This window comes from Eulemur rufifrons, chromosome 29 (assembly GCF_041146395.1).
Source record: "Eulemur rufifrons isolate Redbay chromosome 29, OSU_ERuf_1, whole genome shotgun sequence".
NCBI lineage: Eukaryota > Metazoa > Chordata > Mammalia > Primates > Lemuridae > Eulemur > Eulemur rufifrons.
Window position 1 is genome coordinate 66,720,772 of NC_091011.1, and position 22,314 is coordinate 66,743,085.

Consider the following 22,314-nt stretch of genomic DNA (forward strand, 5'->3'; position numbering starts at 1 on the left):
GGTTGAATTTTCCTTGACACTGATTGAAGCATTATTTATTTAAAAAAGAAAAAAAAAAAAACCCAGAAACATACCATAAGTCTGTCAATAGGAGAAAAAATGAATTAACTATGATATGTTTGTTCAGTGGAATATTATACAAAAGTAAAAAAAGAATGAACTACAGCTATATCTAGTAGCATGAAAAAATATAAAAGTGTAATATTAATCAAAAAAGCACTCTAGAGAATGACATACAATGTAATGATATCACTTAAGGACAAAAAGATGAAAAAAATTTGAAAGATGAAAATCATATATTTTCATAACTATAAAACAAAGGGATAGGAAATAATCCATAATCTCTGACAGTGGAAATTTCCATGAAGGACATGAGAATATGCACAGGAGGACCCTGAGTGTACCTACGATGAATTTCTTAATAAAATATCTAAAGTAAATATATGATAACGTTAAAATTTGTTAATCATTTACCCACACTATGCTCTGTTCGCATCTGTATGTTTAAAATGCTTTATAATAAAATAATGTAAAAAAAAATTGTTTACTGTATTTAAAACCTAATTGCAAAGGAAATTATATACACACATAAGTATTCATATGGAAAAATAATTCTTAATAGAGTCTTATTTTAACAAGTTTTTTACTTGGAGAGGCTTATGGAAACTTATCAAAATGAACTTTAAAATGAAGTTGGTACTGAGTCTATTATTTTCTTCAGGAAAAAAACAGAAGATAACAAGAGGCAATGGAATTTAATAACAGAATCGATGACCAACTCAATTTAAGTAACTGATCACTTGCTGTTGGGATGAAATAAAAAATGACAGTACACTAAAACTTCCATACACTTTCAGAACACAAATCGATGGAAAACTTTTAAACACAAAAGAGACAAACAAAAAAGGATCATTTAAGTAAGAATCTCTGAAGGGAAATGTTACGTTTTATCGAACATTAAAAAGAAAGAGATCTAGAATAAGGAAAAAAGCACATTCCACACTACAACTAGCTGTGATTAGAATCAAAAATCTAATCATTAGTTTTCACTCTTTCTAGAAATAAAGTTTTAATAGCCATATTTTTATATTTGACTACTAAGTAAATTTACCATCCAAATAAACAATGCTTTTGAGAATGTCCTTTTTAATTTTTTGTTTTCCATTGCTTCTGCTGACTAATGACTACGAGAGGTAAATGATGGCTTTCTAGAGACACTCTTTCACCCAAGAGACTCGCTGCCCTACCTGGGTTGGTATAAAGCTGGCTTTCCACAGTTTTGCCGATGCACTGCAGTTTAATGGCCTGCAGGGAGTCGTCCACGTGCATGATGGTCGGCAGACTGCCCAGAGTGTCCTGTACCAGGTTGGCCACTTCCCGGACATCAAAGAGCTTCAACAGTTCTGAGTACACGGCTGGGAAAGAACTCAGAAACACAGCCTTAAAAAGAAGGAGAAATTTAAATCAACTTCCAGATATGCCATGACCAATAAGCTGTACAATGTCAGTGAGTTTAAGGACTGTGACAAGTATTTTTGAATGGTATGAAAATGAATGTAAAATGTTTCTGTTACCTAAAGCTAAAAGGACAAAATTTAAAAAAAAAAGTGCAGAAGAATAGGACAAGTTTTTGAAAGGTACAAAGGAACAACATAATAAAAACTGGGAAATTCTGGAAAATCACTGACATTAGCAAGAGGATTGGCAAAAAACCCACAGAATCAGCAAAATGCACCATGATTCAACAGCAAGAATACTCAACCCAGACCTGGATAGTTGTCATTTATATTTCATTACCTTTTGAAGGGGCTTTCTGAAATGCTCATTTAAATCTTATTTATCTCTAAAAAACCAAACTCATTAATTCCCTAAAGCACTCAATTTATGATTTAAGAAAAAACACAGGACAGAGCATCGGAAGATCTAGGTTATATATAGTACTAGCTTTGCTTCTAATCAACTCTATGACCTTGGAGAGTTATTTTAGCACCCTTTAGTTTCATCATTTAGGCTTTAGTTTCATCACGTGTAAAATGAAAAGATCATTAGAACAACCCCCTGGGTTGCTTCAAGATTTATTTTAAACCAAAGATGGTGTGTACAGACTAAGAATAATACTTTTTATGTAAAGAAAAAGACCTGAGAATCATTTTTTATGGGGAAAAAAGATGCTAACATCAAATCCCAAGGACCATACTTTAAAAAATTGGGCTAGGATTGTACATCAAAACAAATAAACTCAGCCTTTTGAAATTTCATAGAAGGAGGGCAATGGAAGGAAGTATTGACTTAGCCTCAACTATACCCGAGGAGGCACTTGTTTTTAATATGCTAAGATCCAAGTGCTGGCTGGCTTACTGATGAGATCTGACACCATTGGAAAGTAGGTTGCATCTACACGTGCTGATGATTCAAACACAGAATCAAATTCAAATTCAAGGATTTTAGTATTTATTTAAATAGCAGCAGCAAAATTATCGAGAAGAGTCAAGATTTGCATTTGATGCCAGGGCCATCGAAATGCTTAAGGTACTGTAATCAACAATTATGCTCTTTGATTCTTAAAAATTACTGATTTACTGGAATGTATTTAAAATTAATAACTTGATATTCTCTGTTAAAGACTATTTATGTAACCTTTATTTCACTCTGCAAAGAGCTGAGTCATACAGATCTAAGTTAAACTAAAAAAAAATAAAATAAAATGAACCCAACTTTTTGATTACTGAAGTCAACTAAATTGATTTTCCCCAGGTACCCCTTAATTTATCCATTATTTCTTTATCTATACCTCTTGACTTTAAAAATCTATGTGAATGTGCCTTCAGTGTAAGATACATATTGAACAGGACTACTAAAAAGGATAAAAGCACAAGGACCTTGTGATGAGGGCAGAAAGACAGTTGTACCAGGGCAAGCTAAGTGTTTTTACTGCAAGTAAAAATAAAGATACAATTTAGTTTTGACCTTCCTGATAGCCAAGACAAATAAGGAAAGGTAATTATTAGGATTTTGCAGCAGGGTCTTGAGCCTCTACTCCTGTCATTTCCTCTTCACCTGGGGATCCTGGGGTGTGGGTCTGTCCATGGAATGGAAAACCAAGAGCTACTGCTACCCTAGCTGAGTTAGCCCTCAGTCCTCCTAGGACAGGGCTACCAAGGACAGCGTCATTAGCAACCAGCATGGATAGCCGGCCATTGATTCAAACTGAAGGACTGCTGGGATGGCTGCTCTGCCTCCAGGAGACAGGATTTGCCCTGAGTTGTAGCCCACATGGAAACAAAGCAAAATGGAGCAAGGAAACTGGGTTTCTATCCGCAAGGCAGCCTAATAATAAAACTCAGACCAATGGATATCCCTGGCTTTGGATGTGGTAGGCAGAATTCTAAGATGACATCCACGACTTCTGTCTCCTGGTGTTGTTTCGGTGATTACCTTAAAATATGGAGATTATCCAAGTGGGCCTCACCTAAACACATGAGCCCTTAAAACACAATTTTCTCTGGCTGGTAGCAGGAGGAGAAGTCACAGAGGTTCAACGGATGAGAAGGATTTGACCTACTGTGCTGGCTTTGAAGATGGAACAGCCAAATATCAAGAAATGCATGTGGCCTACAGAAGATGAGAGTACATCACCCCCACCCCCTCCCCCCAACCCCACCCTGGCTGACAGTCACCAAGGAAAGGGAACCTTAATCTTATAAATGCAAAGAAATGTATTTCTTCCAATAGCATAAAAGATCTTGAAAGCAAATTTTTCTCCAGAGCCTCCTTCCAGATAAGACATCAAAGCTGATACTTTGATTTCGACTTTAGGAGATCCCAAGCAAAGAACCCAACCAAGCCTACCTGGGCCTCTGATCTATAGAACTGCTAGCTAACAAATGAGTGTTGTTTAAAGCCATTAAGCTTAAGGTCATTTGTTTTGCAGCAACAGAAAACTAAAACACTGGATCAATCAAATTAGTGACTCTCAGCTTCTCTGAAGAGAGATAAAGGATCAAAAGGGAACCTGGGATGGGAAGAGGTGAGTAGCATTCTCCTTTCTCCCAAAAATAGAGGGGCAAAGCTCTCCTTGCTTAATAAAGAAAATCAAACACTTCATCATTTTATATAAATTTTTCTTAGCATCAAATTAAAAATACTACATCAAAATTTATAAGGGATACTGTACAAAATAATAGAGAATGACCTCAGTACAGTTTGCAAAGATATTTGAAAACTTTATGTACACATTTTATACATTATCTCTTGATTAAAAGCTAGGGGCAAAAAAAATCAAGTATGAGTCTTTGAAGGTGCTAAGTTGTTTCTCAAACTTGACTGCAGAATGGAATCTAGAGACCGAGAGCAGTGAAAGTCAACACGGTGAAGAGAGAGAAGTTGAGGTGCCCCACCCTGCTGTACCACGGGGGTGGCCAAGTCCAGTTGGGGGAACTGCTAGGACTCACTGGAAATACAACTAAGGTAAAGAAATAGTTCTCTAACTTTAAAGGGGGGAAATATCTCTTGAATCCCTAGGAAGTGAGAAACCATGACTTAAGGTTACTCTGGTGAGTAAGAAAATAATTTTCAGGTATGAATTAGGAAAGTTCTGTCCCTGTAACTGAGAAAAGTTAAAAAGAAAAATCTCAGGATGAAACTCAAATTTTGAATCCCTTTTATAAAAATCCCTTTTATAAAAATAGTAAACTTCTGTGAACTCGGGTGTAATGCAATACATGGTTAGGCTGTTGGACTATCCTTTTCAAATATCAACTGCTATGAGTAGGGTTTGGGCTAGTGGGCAATTTGATATTGAGGTCTCTGGCAAATTCCTGAAGTGCAGTGATCGTATTGCTGACTACAAAGGTCAAGATGACATTTAAAAAGCCTGAATTGTATCCTTGTCCAGAAGGAAGATGAATCTACCTCTGCAATGAAGAGAGTCACAAGAACAGCCCCCTAAACAAGCAAAAAAAGTACAGCACTATTGTTGGAGTATTGGTGCATTTCTGGTGTTTTGCCATTGTATATTATGCTTTCCGAATGTCGCATGGCACCGAATTATAACAACAAGGCTAAAGATCTAGTTTTGTCTTCTAATCTCCCATTCTATGTCCTAGTCTTCAATGAGTATAAATCTCTAGTCTCCAACGTATGGTAAGAGGCTGCTTCTCCTTCTAACAGATTTTTTAATCAAGTCATTAGAATTAAAAGTATACAAAAAAGAATTAAGAAAGTATAGAGAATGACATTCAGAATTATCTCATGGAACATATTCAAGGCCATGCTATTTGGAAAGTAGATGGATCTTGTTCTTAAAAATCATGTGGGGCTACTCCCGGTAATAGAATTTGGCGGCAGCAGCTCAGCACTGATCTTGTAAGATCAGTCCCTGGATAGTTAGGGTCAAGTTAAATAAAACAAAACAACATGCAGTTTAGCTGAGTCCAATACAATGATTCTGAAGTTGACAGATGGCTAGGCGCGGTGGCTCACACCTATAATCCTAGCACTCTGGGAGGCCGAGGTGGGAAAATGGCTTGAGAGACCCCCATCTCTACTAAAAATAGAAAAATTAGCCAGGCATGGTGGTGCACACCTGCAGTCCCAGCTACTCGGGAAGCTGAGGCAGGAGGATCACTTGTGCCCAGGAGTTTGAGGTTGCTGTGAGCTATGATGACATCCCTGCATCCTAGAAATTCCTTCCCTGAGCCCGATGGTGACAGCACATGGATCAGCAGTACGCATTCTGGTAACTGGGAACGCGGCTGATCCAAACCAACCAACTCTCCAGGCAGAGAGGGGAGCGTGCCCGGCTGGCACTCAGAAGCTGGGGGATTTTTAGAATTCTACTCATAAAGTTGGTTAAGTTACAAATACAAACTGGAGCTAGGGATTTCTGATGTAGGAAACATTCAATTATGCTGCTGTGTAAAAATAAATAAACGGCACTCATATTTCTCTTCTATTCAGCAGAGATGAAAAAAAAAAAAAAAAATTACCTGTGACTGAGATAGCGCTCTAGACCCTTTGCTCTCTTGTGAGAGGAAGAAACGGACCGACATAAGGAGCTCCTGAATGCAGCAGCGGAATTCCTCTTCGTTTTGCCCACCCGTGGCAAGGGAAAACAGCCTTCGAGACTGAACTATATACTTAAAAATGTATTCTTGTGCCTTAAAAGGGAAATTTGAAAGTTACTTTCAAAGAAGACCAAGAATATTTATTTAACAACAATGCAACATAAAAACCACTGTATAGCATTAGACTTTTAAATTATTGATTTAAACATTAAGGCCCTGTGAGATTTTTGAACAGTATTTACTTGTAGGGGTAAGAGCCATTTTTCTCTTATCCCTCATGAGAGAGATGTATAGAAAATTGAAAAATACTTCCTAGTTCTGGAGCGTTATGAACACTCAATGTTTTTGATTTTCAGATTTTTTTTTTTAATTTAGTCAAGAAAGAGATAACTGTTTTTCCAAAAATAATTTTGCTTTGTTGATAGTCTTGCCACTTAGCATTTTACCTTCAATCAGACAAAAATGATAAACTCATAATTAACAAAATGCTGTTTTATAAAATACATATATTACCTATTTCTATCTACTGACACCAAATGGGACGGCACTTAACAATAGGAATCAGAAGACTACCAGGGCTGCTTCCGGAAAATCCCTTTGACAATTTGTATTATTTTTCAAGAAGTTTGCAAGTAAGGCATTAGCATTTCCATAGACAACTGAGCATACAGGGACCAGAGGTGTGGGCAGTGTTAAACCAAGAGACCCAGTAAAACCTCAGGTTTCCTTGTTATGATCCCTGTTAAGCCACCCTATTTGCTCTTAAAATTTAACATCAGTGGTTCTCAGATGGTCTCTGTTAGGTTGGTAGAGGTAATAGCCAGGAACTTAAGCTTCACTGCCCATCTGCAGTCTCCTCTCATAAGCCTTCCCTCTTTCCTGCTAATCCTAGATTCCACTTCAAGTGTTCTGGAGTCCAGAGGAGCAAGGATTCGATCCCAACCAGGTTCCAGTGGACCAGCCTGGCAAAGTCCCTTTCAAATTTCATCAGCTCTGGAGCAGCCATAAACGGATTAAAATCTTTGAATTGGAATGTCAGTAATGCATCATCACCAATTACTGTCTATGTAGAGGAAACCAATTAGCCTAAGCATCGGCATGCAACAGCTTCGTTAGACCACGCTGTCTGCTATCAACAGCACGTCATCACCTTCAGCACCTCCTGGATATGCTCTTGCCGCTCTGCTTCTGTGATCCTGTCCACATACCACTTCAGCACTTTGATGAGATCTCTAAAAAAAACAGGGAGAAATGTGCAGAGTGTAGAATTGGTCTAAATCTCAATTAAACGCCAACAAATCCAACACTTATTTGTATCGTAAGGAGGCTTCTTGTCCCATCAGTTCTCGCGTTTTCCTGTCAAACTGCCACATATAGTTTTACTAAATCTGATCAACATCACTGCCCCTTTAGAAGCCCAAGAGAGAAACAACAGTCAATCTGGCCACATTCCATTGCCCTGCTATTCCTGGCAATGCTCCCACATGGGCAAACACCAGTATGAGAGAAGAGGCCTCTGGCCAAGCCAGCACCTGGAAGTACGACTGTCACGGTCAGTCGTTGGCAACTGCTAATGGGGATTTCTTCCTCAGTGACCAGGTAAACAGCTGAGTGAAATATTCAGCTGGAGGGAAAAAAGGGGCATGGGGAGGGATGAAGGCAACACCTCCCCACTCCAAGTCACCCCATGGATTTATCAAGCCAATTCTCTGACCTGCGAGAAGAGCAAGGCTTACTGTCAAAGTGTGCCTTAGAAAGACAATTTCTAGAAAACCTAAGGTTTTTTGTTTGTTTGTTTAAAGAAACAAAATTAAAACCAACAGTAACAACCCACAACTCTCAGAATTACAGTTTTGCCACCTTAAACTCTGGTCAGTTCTTAGTTTCTAGGGAACAGTTCACACAGCAATTCTTCTCTTGGTCAGGGAATGAGCCTTGGATGTGCCAGTAGATAGATGCTTTTGGGAGCACTATTTTTAAGATAATATGTCAGTTAGTTTCTGACCACCCACAGTCTGAGAGGATTCCACAGGCCTTTATTTATCTTTAGGAGTGATGATCCTGCTTTCCTGGCCAATCTGAAGTGTTAGAAATTACACTCTTGTTCTCTAGCCTTCAGTGACAATTTCAGTTGCAAGCAGTGACCACTTCATGCGAGGGCTCAAATTGTGAAGCCAAGTGGGCCAACATTCCAAAACTATTCCTGCTGTTGCATTTCCCTTGGCAAAAAATCGTGTTGATGGAGTGTCTAGGCTTACAAAAATACCTTCATTTATTCTTAACATGCCATGGTCAGGAATACCCAAGTTAACACGATCAAATGTTTATCGGATTACCTGTTATCCTTTATATATCACATAGATGGGGGGCAAAGGGGTGACCCTGATTCCCACTCTTTCAACTCACCTCTGGGAACAGATGATCTTGCACATGCACAGGTGCTTAAGATATAAGGTAGAAATGAAGGAGAATAGCAATGACAGCATCGGACCGGAGACACAGAACACTGGGGGACATTCTAGGGCTATCTAAGCAGGGCCAAAGACTGGGAAGATGAGAAGTATTGTCTTCTGGCAATTATCAGCTGGGCTGTGTGGAGGCAGGTGCTAGCTAGAGGATGACATTTATTCACTCCCTCTCAGCCTCACTTGCACCATCTGAGCTGGTCGGAAAGGAGGGGCAGTTAAAATAGAAGCTCCTATCAAAGGGTCTAATGACGGAATTGCTTGAGGCCAGGGACCAGGTCTTCACATTATCAGCACAAAGTATAGCACCTGGCATGCAGCAGGCCCTCAGTAAATCTTAACAGATGAATGAATGAATGACTTTCAACAGGCATGAAGGTAAAGGTTGTTTTCCATTCGTATTTCTTTCTTAAAGACATCTAAAATTGTCAAGGAGTGCAGTGATTAAATGGGGATATCGATAGCCAAAGTGAAGTAACCAGACATTTTAGACCAAGTGAAACAGAAACAAGAAGAAAAAACTTTATATTTTAGGTCTCAGGAATAGAATTCAGCAAGTTCTTCTTTCCTCTTTTTAATCAAAATAAGTTCTAGGCACTATAAAAGGATGTGTGAGGAAAGAAGAGACTGTCTCAATAGACACTTCAGTTGTTGTGCTTCATTTCTTCCTACACTTCCTTTTAAATTTTCCCATATAGCTGCTCTGCTGAGAAAAAGCTCAAAAGGAACCGCTTCTAAAGCAATTACAAGATAAAGGGCCTTACCTGTATGCAAGTGCCCCAGCAAAATGACTCTCAATATAAGTGTCCATTACAGGTTTAAAATGATGAAATTTGCTATCTTGCAGCAAATTTATTATGTGAACCTAAAAAGGAAAATTGAGCTTTATAAAACCAAATGCAAACCAAGAATTTCTGGTGTATTCTTTTAAAAATGAACTCTTACATTATTAAGTGCCTATTTCTGAAATAGCCTCATGAAAGTCAAGATTGAGAGACAAATTATTAAAACACAATTAAGTGAATTTGAACTTACCAAAGAATCAAACACTTTAGACCCATATTTTTGTGAATTTTCGTCTAAAATTCCAAATAAGGTATCCAGGGTATCCTGCAGAAACTGTTAAAGAAGTGGTAGATGAATGAATAACATACTATTTGTCCTTCCCCTCCAAATGCTCTTTACCCTATAAATTTCTGGTAGGAAAACAGTAACAAAATAGTATATACCTTTACTATCTCTGAGCCATCGATTTCTTTTAATTTAGAGAGACAGCCAGTGATCTTGTCTGGGTGGGTTCTCCATTTCAAAAGATCAAGCATATCACCTTTCCAAACAGAAAGGAAGATTAATTGCCTTAATAGAGAACAGTCCCAACATGAAAGTTTTCTACTGGAAAAAGCTGAATTCTTAACCACATGGCTCACCCCTCCTGGACACTCTGGTTACAGGCTCCCACAGAGTATGCCCAGTCCTCTCTGGGATGGCATGTATTCCAGTACCTTCTAATGATTTCCTCCCTCCCTTTGCTCTTGACTCATATAAACTCCTAGTCATTCTTTAGTTCTCAGGTTAGATGTTGCTTTATCCGAGAAGCCTTTCCCGAAGTCCTGAGCTAACTGTGCTTTCCATGTGCTCATTCATCACAGCAGCACTTATCTTACTATCACAGCTGTTTGTGTATTTGTCTATGCCCCAACTATTCTGTAAACTCCAAGAGAAAAAAAACCATGCTGAGCTTGGCACTATTGAATTTCTAGCACCAAGAACAGAGTAGGCAGTTGACAAATATTTGTTGAATAATTTTCTGCCTCTGCCTGGTACGATGAGATTTTCCGAAGGGCTGGGAACCTGCTTTATTCATGTTTGGACTCCCAGCACACAGTACTCTGCCTAGCAGCCAATCCCACCCAACAACAAAGGTCTTCACAAAGGTCTTCTTGACAAAGAGACCCAAACTTGGTGGACTAAAAGGTCCCTGCACAATGATGACAAGCCCAGCGATTTGTCAGATCACCTAGGGAGCTCTGGGACCAAGAGTGACAGTTCCTGGACTCCATGGGCTGTCTTGCTTCCCAGATTCTGGGCAAGCTCTTCATTTTCCTCCCTTTCCTAAACTGACATGCAGACTCTTGAGTCCAACAGGGTCCTCTGAGAACCTCCTCACATGGGGAAGGAATAGATTCTTCCTTTATCTTTCTTGGGCAGAAGTTGGAAAGGCTCTGGAAGATGGTGTCCAAGCTTCATTAGTCTCCAAAGCTAGCAGGGAGACTTGGCATCTGGAGGCCAGGGAGGGGAGTGAGCACCGACAAGGTTCATGCAAGCAGGACACACACAGGGCCGTGGGACCTGGTAGCACTGGCCTCAGGGTCATGTGGCTGACAGACCAGACTGGCCAATTGAGAAGCCAGTATGCATTTTCCAGGTGGAATAGTGAGAAATGTACTTCAAAGCACTTGTTTCAGGAGAAATCAGAAGGAGACTTGTTGAGGAACAGACAAACCAACAAGGAAACAAAAAACCTGAGAAATCAAGGAAGTAGTTAAGATGAGAAAGAAAATAGGACACAGGAAACAGAAATGAAAAAAAGCAGAAGAATCCAAGAAGAAAGAAAGTGAGCTCCACCAAAGCCAGATTCAAGAGACAAACTTCACAAAGGACTTAATAGTAAGAAATTAAATGCTAAATAGGAATGTTTATCTACAACAAACAGAGATAAAAGGAGGAGGACTTAGAATGAGAAATACAAAGGAATTTTTCAAATACTGACTTTGAAAGAGAGATTCATGATGTTTTCATAACCAAAAATCCCTGAAAGTGTTTAATATTCATATGTAACTCAGACGTCCTGGGGGTGTGATTGAAACCTTTTAAAAACTGATTGGTTATATTTGGCATATCGGATATTTTCACAGAGTGGGCCCTGTGGGACCAAGTCAGGGCTCTATTGTTCTCTCTCCCTTTGCTGCCTCCCTCCCACCTACTTCCTGCTTCCCGCATCTAACTTCTGGAGGCCTCCCCTCCCTGGCATCTTCTCTTTTATAATCCCCCAGTGCATTTTCAACCCTGCCATTCACTCTCACCTCCTACTCCGCCCCCATCCCAGCTCTCACTTCTCCTTGCTCTCTTCCTCTGCCTTTAAAGTGAAGCAGTTGCAGGGGCGTTCAGGGACCTGCTCAATATAAGAAGTGGGGTGGGGCAGGGAGGGGCTCTGCTGGTCCCAAAGTGGCAGCACCAGAGGCAGCAGTGGGGAACCGGGACCAGGGCCCACATGAGCACAGCTGGAAAACGAGCATAGTGGCCCAGACAATCAGACCAGGATGAGCCTATCCGTCTTTCCTGCAAGAAGGCTGACGAATCTCTAGGCTGCTCATGACGGAGCACATGGAAGAGTAAAGCAGTTATGTGTGTCTGGATGTAATTAGTCATGTACGCAAAGTACTCAGAGTTAAGACAAAACTGCCATCTCCTAAGTCTCTGTTTCAGCCATTGGAAGATATTTTAGTTGCAAATTAGAAGCTATGACATACCAATGAAAATATGGATTTTCTATATTCCATTTAACAAGCATTTATGAAGTGTATTTTATGTGCCCAATCTACCAAGAGCTATAAAATAGAAGGATGACACGACCTCTACCACTAAGCAGCTTAAAATCTCTACTTGATTCAGCAGTCAGAGATGTCTAGCACAGTGCTCTGGCCTTGGTACGCTATCCATGAACAATGATGAGTAACAGAGCGTGCAGACAGACACACTTCAGGAATCCTGACATGCAAATCTGCTCTAGGAAACTTCCTAGAGACCATATCACTTACTAAATGCTCAGTTGTAGTGGAAATAGGATTTGTATATTTTCCAAGTCAAGTAAAACGAACACATAGCAATTTAATTCCAATTTGGAACTGGATTACTTCTATACAGAGATGTGTCTAGCATGTAAATTTCAGAAAGACCAACTAACTTCCTCCTTCCCATCTCTTGAAACATGCTATTCATTTCCTGGCTCATTTTGAGTAGTCTTACAATGACAAGGTTAATCAAAGACAAAATGATAATTAAGCACTCATCAGTCTACAGAAATGAGCCAGGCATCACATGGAATTCTGATCCCACCTTCCATATAGTGAGATGTGTAGTATAATGATTTCAAGAATAGTTTACATACCCATATTTACCTAAAAATGTTCTCTGCCTTTAAAAGATAGCAACTTCTAGTTTTCAGGATTTGGTTTTCTCCATCTTGTGCGCGTAATTCTAACACCTTAAACCCTAGAACTAAACAAATTCAGGATGCAGAGCCAAATATTTTGATGGGAACGAATCTACTGTGAGGTTTACAAGTGTGGTAGGCAGAGTAATGTCCTCAAAGATGTCCACATATCTCTGCAACCCATGAATACATTTACCTTACATGGCCAAAGAGATTTTACAGATCTGATTAAATTAACGATCTTAAAATAGGGAGATTATGCGGGATTATCTAGCTCAATCTAATCACAAGGATCCTTAAAAGACGTAAAGAGATCAGAGTCAGGGAGATTTGAAGATGCTATGCTGCTGGCTCTGAAGGCGGAGGAAGGGGTCATAGAAAAGGTAAGAGAAAAGATTCTTCCCAGAGCATCCAGAAGGAATGAAACCCTGCTAATGCCTTGATTTTAGCCCAGTGAAACCCATTTTGGACTTCTGACCCCAGAACTGTACGACAATAAATCCATGTTGTTTTAAGCCAGTAAGTTTGTGGTAATTGTTACGGCAGTAATAGATAACTAATACAATCCCCAAATATTCTACAGAGGACATTCAGTTAAATGTGATTTTAAGCTATATAACAGACATACAACTAATCCACACAGGATGAATGAAACTTCTAAGGGAGTCAATAACAGGTTGATTTTATTATCTTCATAACTTCCATGGGGGTAGACTGGCCCCATAAAAATACCTGAGGTTTAGTAAATGCTTTATAATCATTTAGACTTATGTCAATGGAGGTTTTATTTAAGTAAAATTATTAACCACTCAATACAGATAAAGCCTGGTATAACTTGACATATCTTAACTTGGTGTTCTATATAAATAGAGCAGCATTTCATGTTGAAATTGAGAGGTATTTTAAAAGTGGTCAGTATTGTAAATGCTACATTTTGCTACTTTTCTGATACTACAGTGGAGAAGAAATATGTTTCCCTCTACAGATGCTGTTCTCTGACACAAAAGAAGGAACTAAGAAAGAACTAATAACTAATAACTATACATGTTTGGGCACAGAAGGTTTTTATGAGTCAGAATAACTTATTATGAAGTGATTCTCTTCAATATACTGAATGTAACTTATTAATACAGCATTCAGGATGCTAGCCAAAAGCCTTATACCGCAACCATGAAGAGCTCAAAAATGTTTAATTTACTTCCTTCATTACAGATGATGTTTTCATAGCAATTTGCCAAGGAGAAGAGCTTACTTTATTAATCATAACTTGCTAACAATCACTGACATAAAAAGTAATGCTAGAACAGAAAAGCAATATGCATCTAATTAAACAAAAAACAGCCTTTATTCTGAAGCCTGTAATTAGCGCTGTTTATGGAGCTATAAAACAAGAGATTAAGGTGGTGGTATTTTTCTCTCTCCCTCTCTCTCTCTTTTTTTTTAAAGCAGCTGGGTTTCGATGGTTTATTTGGAGAGTTGTGTACTTGGTTTCCAACACTGGGATAATTTTGAAATCTTTCTTAAATTATATGCATTCAACAGAGCATTGGGTCAGATTTGTTTCCATTTTATTAGCAATCACAAACAGAAGGATCAATAATTTTTTAGTGTGAAGTTCTTAAATATAACTTTGGTGTTTACTAAACATGCTTACCAAAATTCACACAAGTACTCAGGTATAAGGGCTTTCAAATAAAACAGTATTTATACATTACCGTTTTGTGTGAGTTTTGTGGAACAGAGAAAAGATGTTATCCAAAAAGACTCCTTTGTGGCCTTCATGGCTTGATTATTATTCCCAAGGAAAATGCCCTTGGAAAAGGGAAGTTTGAGGTAGCGGGTAGTATCCTGAAGGTTTGTGTTTTCTTCACACTGTTAAAAATATTTAAAGAAAAAAGGGAAGAGGGAAGAGGCCTCATAAGAATTATTAAGCATAATTTCCATTTCTAGTGTTTATGAACTGGGAAATATTCCAAACAGTAAGCATTACAAGTAGAATTTGGCTTTTAAGTAAAATGCAGCAAAAATTTATAGAAAGAATTAAGCATGGATTTTTCAACTCAGAGCAATTTGAGTTTGAATCCCAGCTCTGCCACTTCCCACGTGAGTGACTGTGTCAAGTTACTTAACCACTTGGGGTTCCTGTTGTCATTCTCCAAAACCTCACTGTGTTGTCATAAGAATTAGATTACATAAAACCTTTAACACAATCCCTGATACATTGGAAATGCTCAAGAAATTATACAACTATAACATACACAGCTGGTATAGCTTAGATTATTTTAAGCATAAATTTGAAAATTCATATAAAGCATTTTTTGAAAAACATAAATTCTTCCAACATTTCATCTGAAGCAGCTGTTAAACAGTTTTTTACTTTGAAAACTGGCAATTAAAGGAAATGGTATTTCAGGTAATCTAAGAGTCCCACTATATGAAGGAAATCTCGGGTTCACAGAAAATGCCAAATAATAAATGTAAAATGAATTACAGATTTAGAAAACACAATTTCATATCCCTGTGATTATTTTAGTCAAGATTGTCACTGAGTGCTAAAACCAGCAGGATTGTTGATGCGGAATTGGATGTTCACATGATGCCAACGTAGCAACACACAGATTACTTCCCAATGGTAAGAAGACAAAAACAACTGCAAGTGAGGGGGGATGAGGTTGTCATACACCAATGCAGGGTGACGCAAAGACATCATCAGTTACAAAAGATGTGGACCCTGACTCTGTCACATCTATATTTCAACTTCCACATTGTAGGAGACACAAGACATAGAGCAACACGTTGAACAACACCCCAGGGAAGCAACCAGACAAATCCCAAAGATGGGGCTTTCTGCACGATGCCTGGTCTTGTCTCATCAAGTCAGTGTTGTCAAAAAAGGAACTGTTCTAGATTATACAACATTTAAAATATAGGCCGGGCGCGGTGGCTCACGCCTGTAATCTTAGCACTCTGGGAGGCCGAGGCGGGTGGATCGCTCGAGGTCAGGAGTTCGAGACCAGCCTGAGCAAGAGCGAGACCCCGTCTCTACTAAAAATAGAAAGACATTATATGGACAACTAAAAATCTATATAGAAAAAATTAGCCGGGCATAGTGGCGCGTGCCTGTAGTCCCAGCTACTCGGGAGGCTGAGACAGGAGGATCGCTTAAGCCGAGGAGTCTGAGGTTGCTGTGAGCTAAGCTGACGCCACGGCACTCACTCTAGCCTGGGCAACAAAGTGAGACTCTGTCTCAACAACAACAACAAAAAAATATATATATATATAGATAGCCAAATGTAACACATGGTCCTGATGATTGGTCCAATTTTATTTTTTTTTATTTTTTTTTATTTATTTTTTTTTTTGAGACAGAGTCTTGCTCTGTTGCCCAGGCTAGAGTGCCATGGCATCAGCCTAGCTCACAGCAACCCCAGACTCCTGGGCTCAAGTGATCCTCCTGCCTCAGCCTCCCAAGTAGCTGGGACTACAGGCATGCACCACCATGCCCGGCTAATTTTTTCTATATATTTTTAGTTGTCCAGCTAATTTCTTTCTATTTTTAGTAGAGACAGGGTCTCGCTCTTGCTCAGGCTGGTTTCGAACTCCTGAGCTCATACGATCCTCTCGCCTCAGCCTCCCAGAGTGCTAGGATTACAGGCATGAGCCACCGCGCCCTGCCCAATTTTTTTTTTTAATTTGTACATTGACTAAGTTCTAGACGAGACAAAAATTTAGCGATGGGAAAATCATTACCTGAAAAAAGATAGACTAAAAATAAATACATATTACATGGTATCATTTGGGTAAAAAAAAAAAAATCCATACAGAACATCTGGAAGGATATACACTAAGGAGCTAATAGTTACCATCATCTGGGTAATGGGAATATGATGTTTTTATTTTATTTTGGTTTATCTGTATACTGCTTTTGTAATGACAAATTATAAATCTTTAAGAAAGACCTCTCTAACAAGTTTAGAGAAGTAGAATCAGAATATTACTAGATGTTCTTACTACCATGTCTGCCCCATAACAGAAATACCAAAATAAACATCATAAACAGCCTTCATAATTCTCTTTTAACATTACAACTCCAAATGCTTTCTTTTATTACTGTGAAATATTTTGTATAGATAGGAAGAGTGCATAAAACACACATACACAGTTTAAAGAATAATTATAAAGTGAACCTCTCAAATGCTTTCTTCAGAGAAAGTGCTTAGGCAAAGTAGTGTTCTGGAACCCTGGATCACAGCCCCCTCCCCTTGGCACGTCAAAGCATGAGTCACAGCACCCGAGATTCACTGTATCCCTGCCTGGATCTGGTGTATTGGGTTAGGAACATGCTCAGTCTTCCATCCTGTCCTGACTTGTGCTCCATACATCTAACCACCACCTCCTATCGTGACTAAGTCTCATGCCAAACCCAGCCCAGACTCTCTGTCCAGCTATTCCCGGGCCTCCTCCCCAGAAGCCAGAGCCTGCCTTGGTCTGGTATGATCCATCTGTTCACAGAAATTCTGCCCCTACAAATATATCTCTTATCACCTCTTCTCCCAACCAACTAACCACCTGGCTCTTGAGCACTTGTGGCAGCCTCTTCGATTCCTGCTTGATACCCTCATCTAGCTCTACTGGTTGCCATGGGACTGTCTACCTCTGTGAGTGAGGATGTGATAGCAGTGTTGTGTCCTTAGGGGCTCTGTGAATAGACGAGTTGGCTGCTTTCTCCTGGGCCCAGTCAGTTCCACCAACACTCGCTCTCATTTCTTCCCCAGCCTCAGCATCTCAGTCTGTCTGAGGCATGACAACTTGATAGCTGCTCACAGCTAAACTCTACCACCCTTACTCAAGTATAAAATATAATAATTAATACAACAATACTCTGGACACAAGAGTTATTTCAAGACCTTCCACCAAGAACACTGGTGTGTGTGTGTGTGTGTGTGTGTGTGAGAGAGAGAGAGAGAGAGAGAGAGAGAAAGAGAGAGAGATAGAGAGAGAGAGAAGGTTTGAGGAGGGGAGAAAGAGAGAATTCTGTCCAGCAATTCAGTAAAGAGAAGCATGTTACCACTCTTTGTCTCTATGAATACTTTAATATAATATTTATCAGGGGTTCAAAACTGATTTTTTGTCCAGTAGGATTATGCTAGGTGTGAAGTTAGAGTTAGAAGTTTTAATCTATTCTTGAAAAAATTAAGAAATTGCACAGAAAATCTTATAGCATGTCTTTTATTGTTCTTTGAGGTTTTCAGCATGTAGCCTTAGCATATCACAGGAACACTGGAGATTTTAAAAGCAATCCAAGCAACTACCATTTATGAAGACTTACTATATGTTAGGCACTGCTAAGCACTTTGCATGCATTTTCTTCTCGTAACAACCCTACGAGGTGGGGGCGGGATATTGTAACCTAAGGAGCTTATGTGATTTGCCTAATGTCACAATATTAGTAAGTGTCAGAGCCAGGGTTTGAACTAAAGTTTGTATTCACAACTACTATGGAGCATTGCCTCCCTCTACTGTCGTTTTAACCAAGTTTTGAATTTTGCTGTAATGAATTTAAAATTTATTGATTTGTAGATAGAATATTGACTAGTAGGTATGGCTAAGAAAGGCCAAAAAAAGTTCACTTTTCCAAACAAAGGTATGTTTGCAGGAGACACCCTGGGAGAGGTTCGGAGTGGTGTGTGAAAGTAAAAGAATTTCACATGAAATAAGCTCATGAGTCTCATAGCAAAACGGCTAGTTTATGTTCTGAGTTTATGTCTCAGAGCAAAAGATACCATGAGACCTGGATGCAGCAGGGAGGAGGGCAGGTAGGAGCAGCTGAGGCACGACCTAGGAGCTGAGAAACACACGCATGAGCTAGAGAGCATTTGTTCTTCCGTTTGATGAGAGAGAATCTATATGGGAGACTTGGGATTCAAGAGCAGTGAGGAATAGAAGTGGAGCTCCAGAAGGCAGCCCGACAAGGCAGGAGCAGGTATCAGCTAGAGTTTAAGCCAAGAAAGTCAAGCAGCCTCCTAATACTAGCAGAAGGCAGGGAATGAGGGAGAATCAGTGGTAAATTCGCCCGGCATTCTTCAGCCAGGTGGGAGAAGGGTCTGTAATGGGAGTGAGATTCTGAACCAGAGTGTGGACCACAGAAAACAAACGGCAATGAACAGTCTCCCTGCTAGGTGAAGGGCTAAGAGTCAATGAAGCCACAGAAATGAGGCTGGGAAAGTGTGGTTTGGCACTGCTTGTGCTTTAACTGGAAATATCAAGTGTGACAGAATAGTGGTTGGGTGTTTGAATGCCTGCGAATCTGAGCGGTATAGGCTTAGTAGCACCAACTGTAGCTGTAAGATTCTTTCACTGCATGTAGTTGAGAGATGGCTTTGTCATCATGGTAAAATCCAGTTATACCCCTAACCTTGATGAGGTGGTTAAATACGGATCACTTGCATTTTGAGGAACACCTGTTAAACAACTCTTTTGGCTTTGGCATAGAAAGTATTTTTCCATCAAACCCAATGTAGGCATGGACCAAGGCGTTATGGATACGAGAATAAGAAGGCACTGCCCTCCCCACTAGAGAACTCATCTCTTGTGGGAGACACAGACACAGCTGAAGTGTTACGGTACATGCATGATGGCAGATCAATGAAGGAAGGATTCATGGAGCTGTTCTTTCTAGCAGGAACAAGGCAACATGACCACAGCCTCTTGAAGCTGCTTCTGGATTGGGGGAACCAAACTGTATCACTGTCGTAGTAAAGGACAGTTCTCTGTGTTTGCTTTGATAGGTTGGGATCTGTGAAAGTCATCTTAAAATGGCATGGAGTTAAATGACTACAAATTAGAGAGACAAAGATGAGAACCAGCCCCCTGCTTTACTATACGGGGGTGTGAAATCAGTTCTGACCAGTTCTGAGAGATGTGCTCCCTCAGACTCGCACAGAAGTACTAAAAATGCAGGCTCTGCCATAGCGGCAGTAGTCTCCATCTTCTTTGAGATTATATAGCTTGGCTCATGGTCTATTATTTCCCCCAGAATAAAAATCAGTTGGTACAGCAATGAATGGTGCATTATGTCCTAGACTACTTTTTGACCACTGTCTTAGACATGTGAAAGAACTACAGTGGTCGGTCATGAGCCATGTTCCAGAAATGTGATATTTGCAATTACATGTGATTGAGAGATCCACATCTACAGTTTATTAAGAAAAAAACTGGCACAGAAATTCCTGGTATTATTAATCAAATTAGGGCATCTATAATTTGTGGGAAGTTGAGAATTAAATTTTTAAAAATGCAGTAAGTTAGACAATCCACTTAGAACTCTATTATTACCAGTTAATGAAAACCAGATTTCAATAGTTTTTGGAGGCAAAATACCTTTCTTTTAGGAACTTTTTCAATACGACTATTCATTCTTAATGTCATAATTAACATTTATTAAATTCCTACTATTTGCCAGTCCTTCGATTCAGTGCTAAGAATATAACAAGGAAATGAACACCATCCCTGTCCTTGAGGGCATTACATGTCTGACCTCTGCACTCTGTTAGTAAGCCTGTTAATACTGACTACAAAGCTGTGATAAAGACCACTGGATACCAGCTCTGGTGGGGAAGGGAAGGAAGATGTATGGGAAAGGGCTGTGTGACCTCAGTTACAAAGAATAAGAAGGTCACCAAGCAGGCAAGACAGGAAAAGTTAAGAGAGGGAAGGCACACTACACTTACAGGCAATGGGGGAATAAAAGCACATGTCTAAGACAGCGGGGACATGACAATTAAATGGAATGTGGGATCCTGGAATGGATCCTGGAACAGAAAAATGACATTCATGGAAAACTTATTGTGAGATCCAAATAAATTTTGTGTTAACAGTATCACACCAAGATTAATTTAGTTTTGATAAATGTGCTATAGCTTATGTAAGAGGTTAACATAAGGAGAAGTTGGATGAAGGGTATATGGGAATTTCCTGTACTATTTTTGTAACTCTTCTATAAGTCTAAAATATCTTTAGAATAACTGTTGGAAAAAATGCAGACATATTCAGACAACTCTGTGTAATTTAGTATGGCTGGAACATGAGATTTTTCAACACAAAAAGTTTTGGGACTATCCCAGATGGCTTAAATAAGAAGAATTCCAGGTGATTCTAATATTAGCCTCTGGTTGAAATTCCTTGGATTAAACTATTATCAAGGAGGTGGAACTCACCAGTTGTGCAACCAACTATTTAGATGTGGAGGGTGAGTGTGACAAGTCAAGAAAAACTTGCAGGTTTCTGCTCATGGCCGGAATGGATGGAGGTGAGATTAAAAAAAAAAAAAAAACTCAGTTTGGGACACGCTGAGTGTAAGGTGTCGCTGGGAAAACCAACTGAAGATGTTCAGTAGGCTGGTAAAAATTTCAGACTAGAAAAACAGATGTGGCAGTTAACGGCACAAAGATGCAATGAGTTAACCTATTGGAGTGGATGAGACGGACCTAGAAAGCATGAGACATAGATGGTAGCCCAGGGTTAAATTCATGATAACACCAATATTTAAGGTATAGATAAAGAGAGATGAGTCCTCCAAAAGGAAAAAGGATGAAACCCAGGAGAACATTGTCAGATGAAGAAAGGCATGTGGGACTTTTCAAGATGCAGCGTAATGTGACAGTGCTACGTGCTACAGGGAAGTCAAGTAAGGAAAGATTTTTAAAGTGTCTAGTAGCTTTAGTTCCTGGATGGGCCTAGTGACCCGAAGGGGAGAAACTTCACTTGAGTGGCGGGGACAGAGACAGCCTAGGGAACAAATGGGATGTGAGGAAGGAGAGGAAGTGAGTGAAAACTGGCTTTCCATGTAGGCTGGCTGTCATGATAGGAGGGGAAGAGGAAGGATGGTAGCTATTTAAAAAAAAATTTTTTTTAAAGAAAAAGGCTTGAGCATGTTTATAATCTGAGTGAATACTACCAGAAGACAGGAAATAATTGTAGATGCAGGAGGAAGGGAGAGGATATTGGGAGGACCAGGGTCCCAGAGAGGCGTCAAGAGGCAGAAAGATCTTGAGGGAAGTAGTTGGAAGAATTAGCCTTGGAGAGAAGGGAGTCTTGCCCTATCCCCTGAGACAGGAAGCCAGAAGGAAAGGAAGGATGCAGATAAGTTTGCAGGTGGCAGGGAGAGAGCACAGGAAGCTAAGGAAGTTCCTGTCATCTGTTTTCTCTGTTAAGTAGCTGGGAAGTGGTGGAGTAGGGATAATGGTAAGATCTTATAAAGAGCTCTCATGGGGACCGAGGGAAGGAGGGAGCTGATTAGTTTGCCTGCATTGTTGATGGCTCTGCACCCATACTCATGCTGATGCTAACCCCTAACAACTGTATGACTTCCTCTAGCAACACCCAACTGCCCAGAGATAGGTGGCAGCAATGTTGATGGATGGATCCAGGACTGGTTTTTACTTCCCATGCAGGCACAGAACTAAGTATTAAGAGATACGTTGAATAAGAAGGAGAAGAAAATAGTCAGGAGGGGTCTATTAGAGGAGAGAAAGAATGAAAAATAGGCATAGTTAGAAAATTGGAAGGTTGT

General features: G+C 39.7%; 1 protein-coding gene across 3 annotated transcripts in view; it reads right to left on the reverse strand.

The window, feature by feature from the left end:
* DOCK4 (dedicator of cytokinesis 4) overlaps positions 1-22,314 on the reverse strand; it is a 413,001-nt gene that overhangs the window by 110,420 nt on the left and 280,267 nt on the right. For all 3 annotated transcript variants that reach the window (XM_069462529.1, XM_069462528.1, XM_069462526.1), the window contains exons 17-23: positions 14,459-14,615; positions 9,760-9,857; positions 9,566-9,649; positions 9,295-9,395; positions 7,216-7,297; positions 5,988-6,158; positions 1,248-1,440 (exon numbers count right to left, since the gene is read on the reverse strand). In XM_069462529.1, the coding sequence (XP_069318630.1) occupies positions 1,248-1,440; positions 5,988-6,158; positions 7,216-7,297; positions 9,295-9,395; positions 9,566-9,649; positions 9,760-9,857; positions 14,459-14,615 (886 nt within the window). The remainder of the gene's footprint in view (positions 1-1,247; positions 1,441-5,987; positions 6,159-7,215; positions 7,298-9,294; positions 9,396-9,565; positions 9,650-9,759; positions 9,858-14,458; positions 14,616-22,314) is intronic.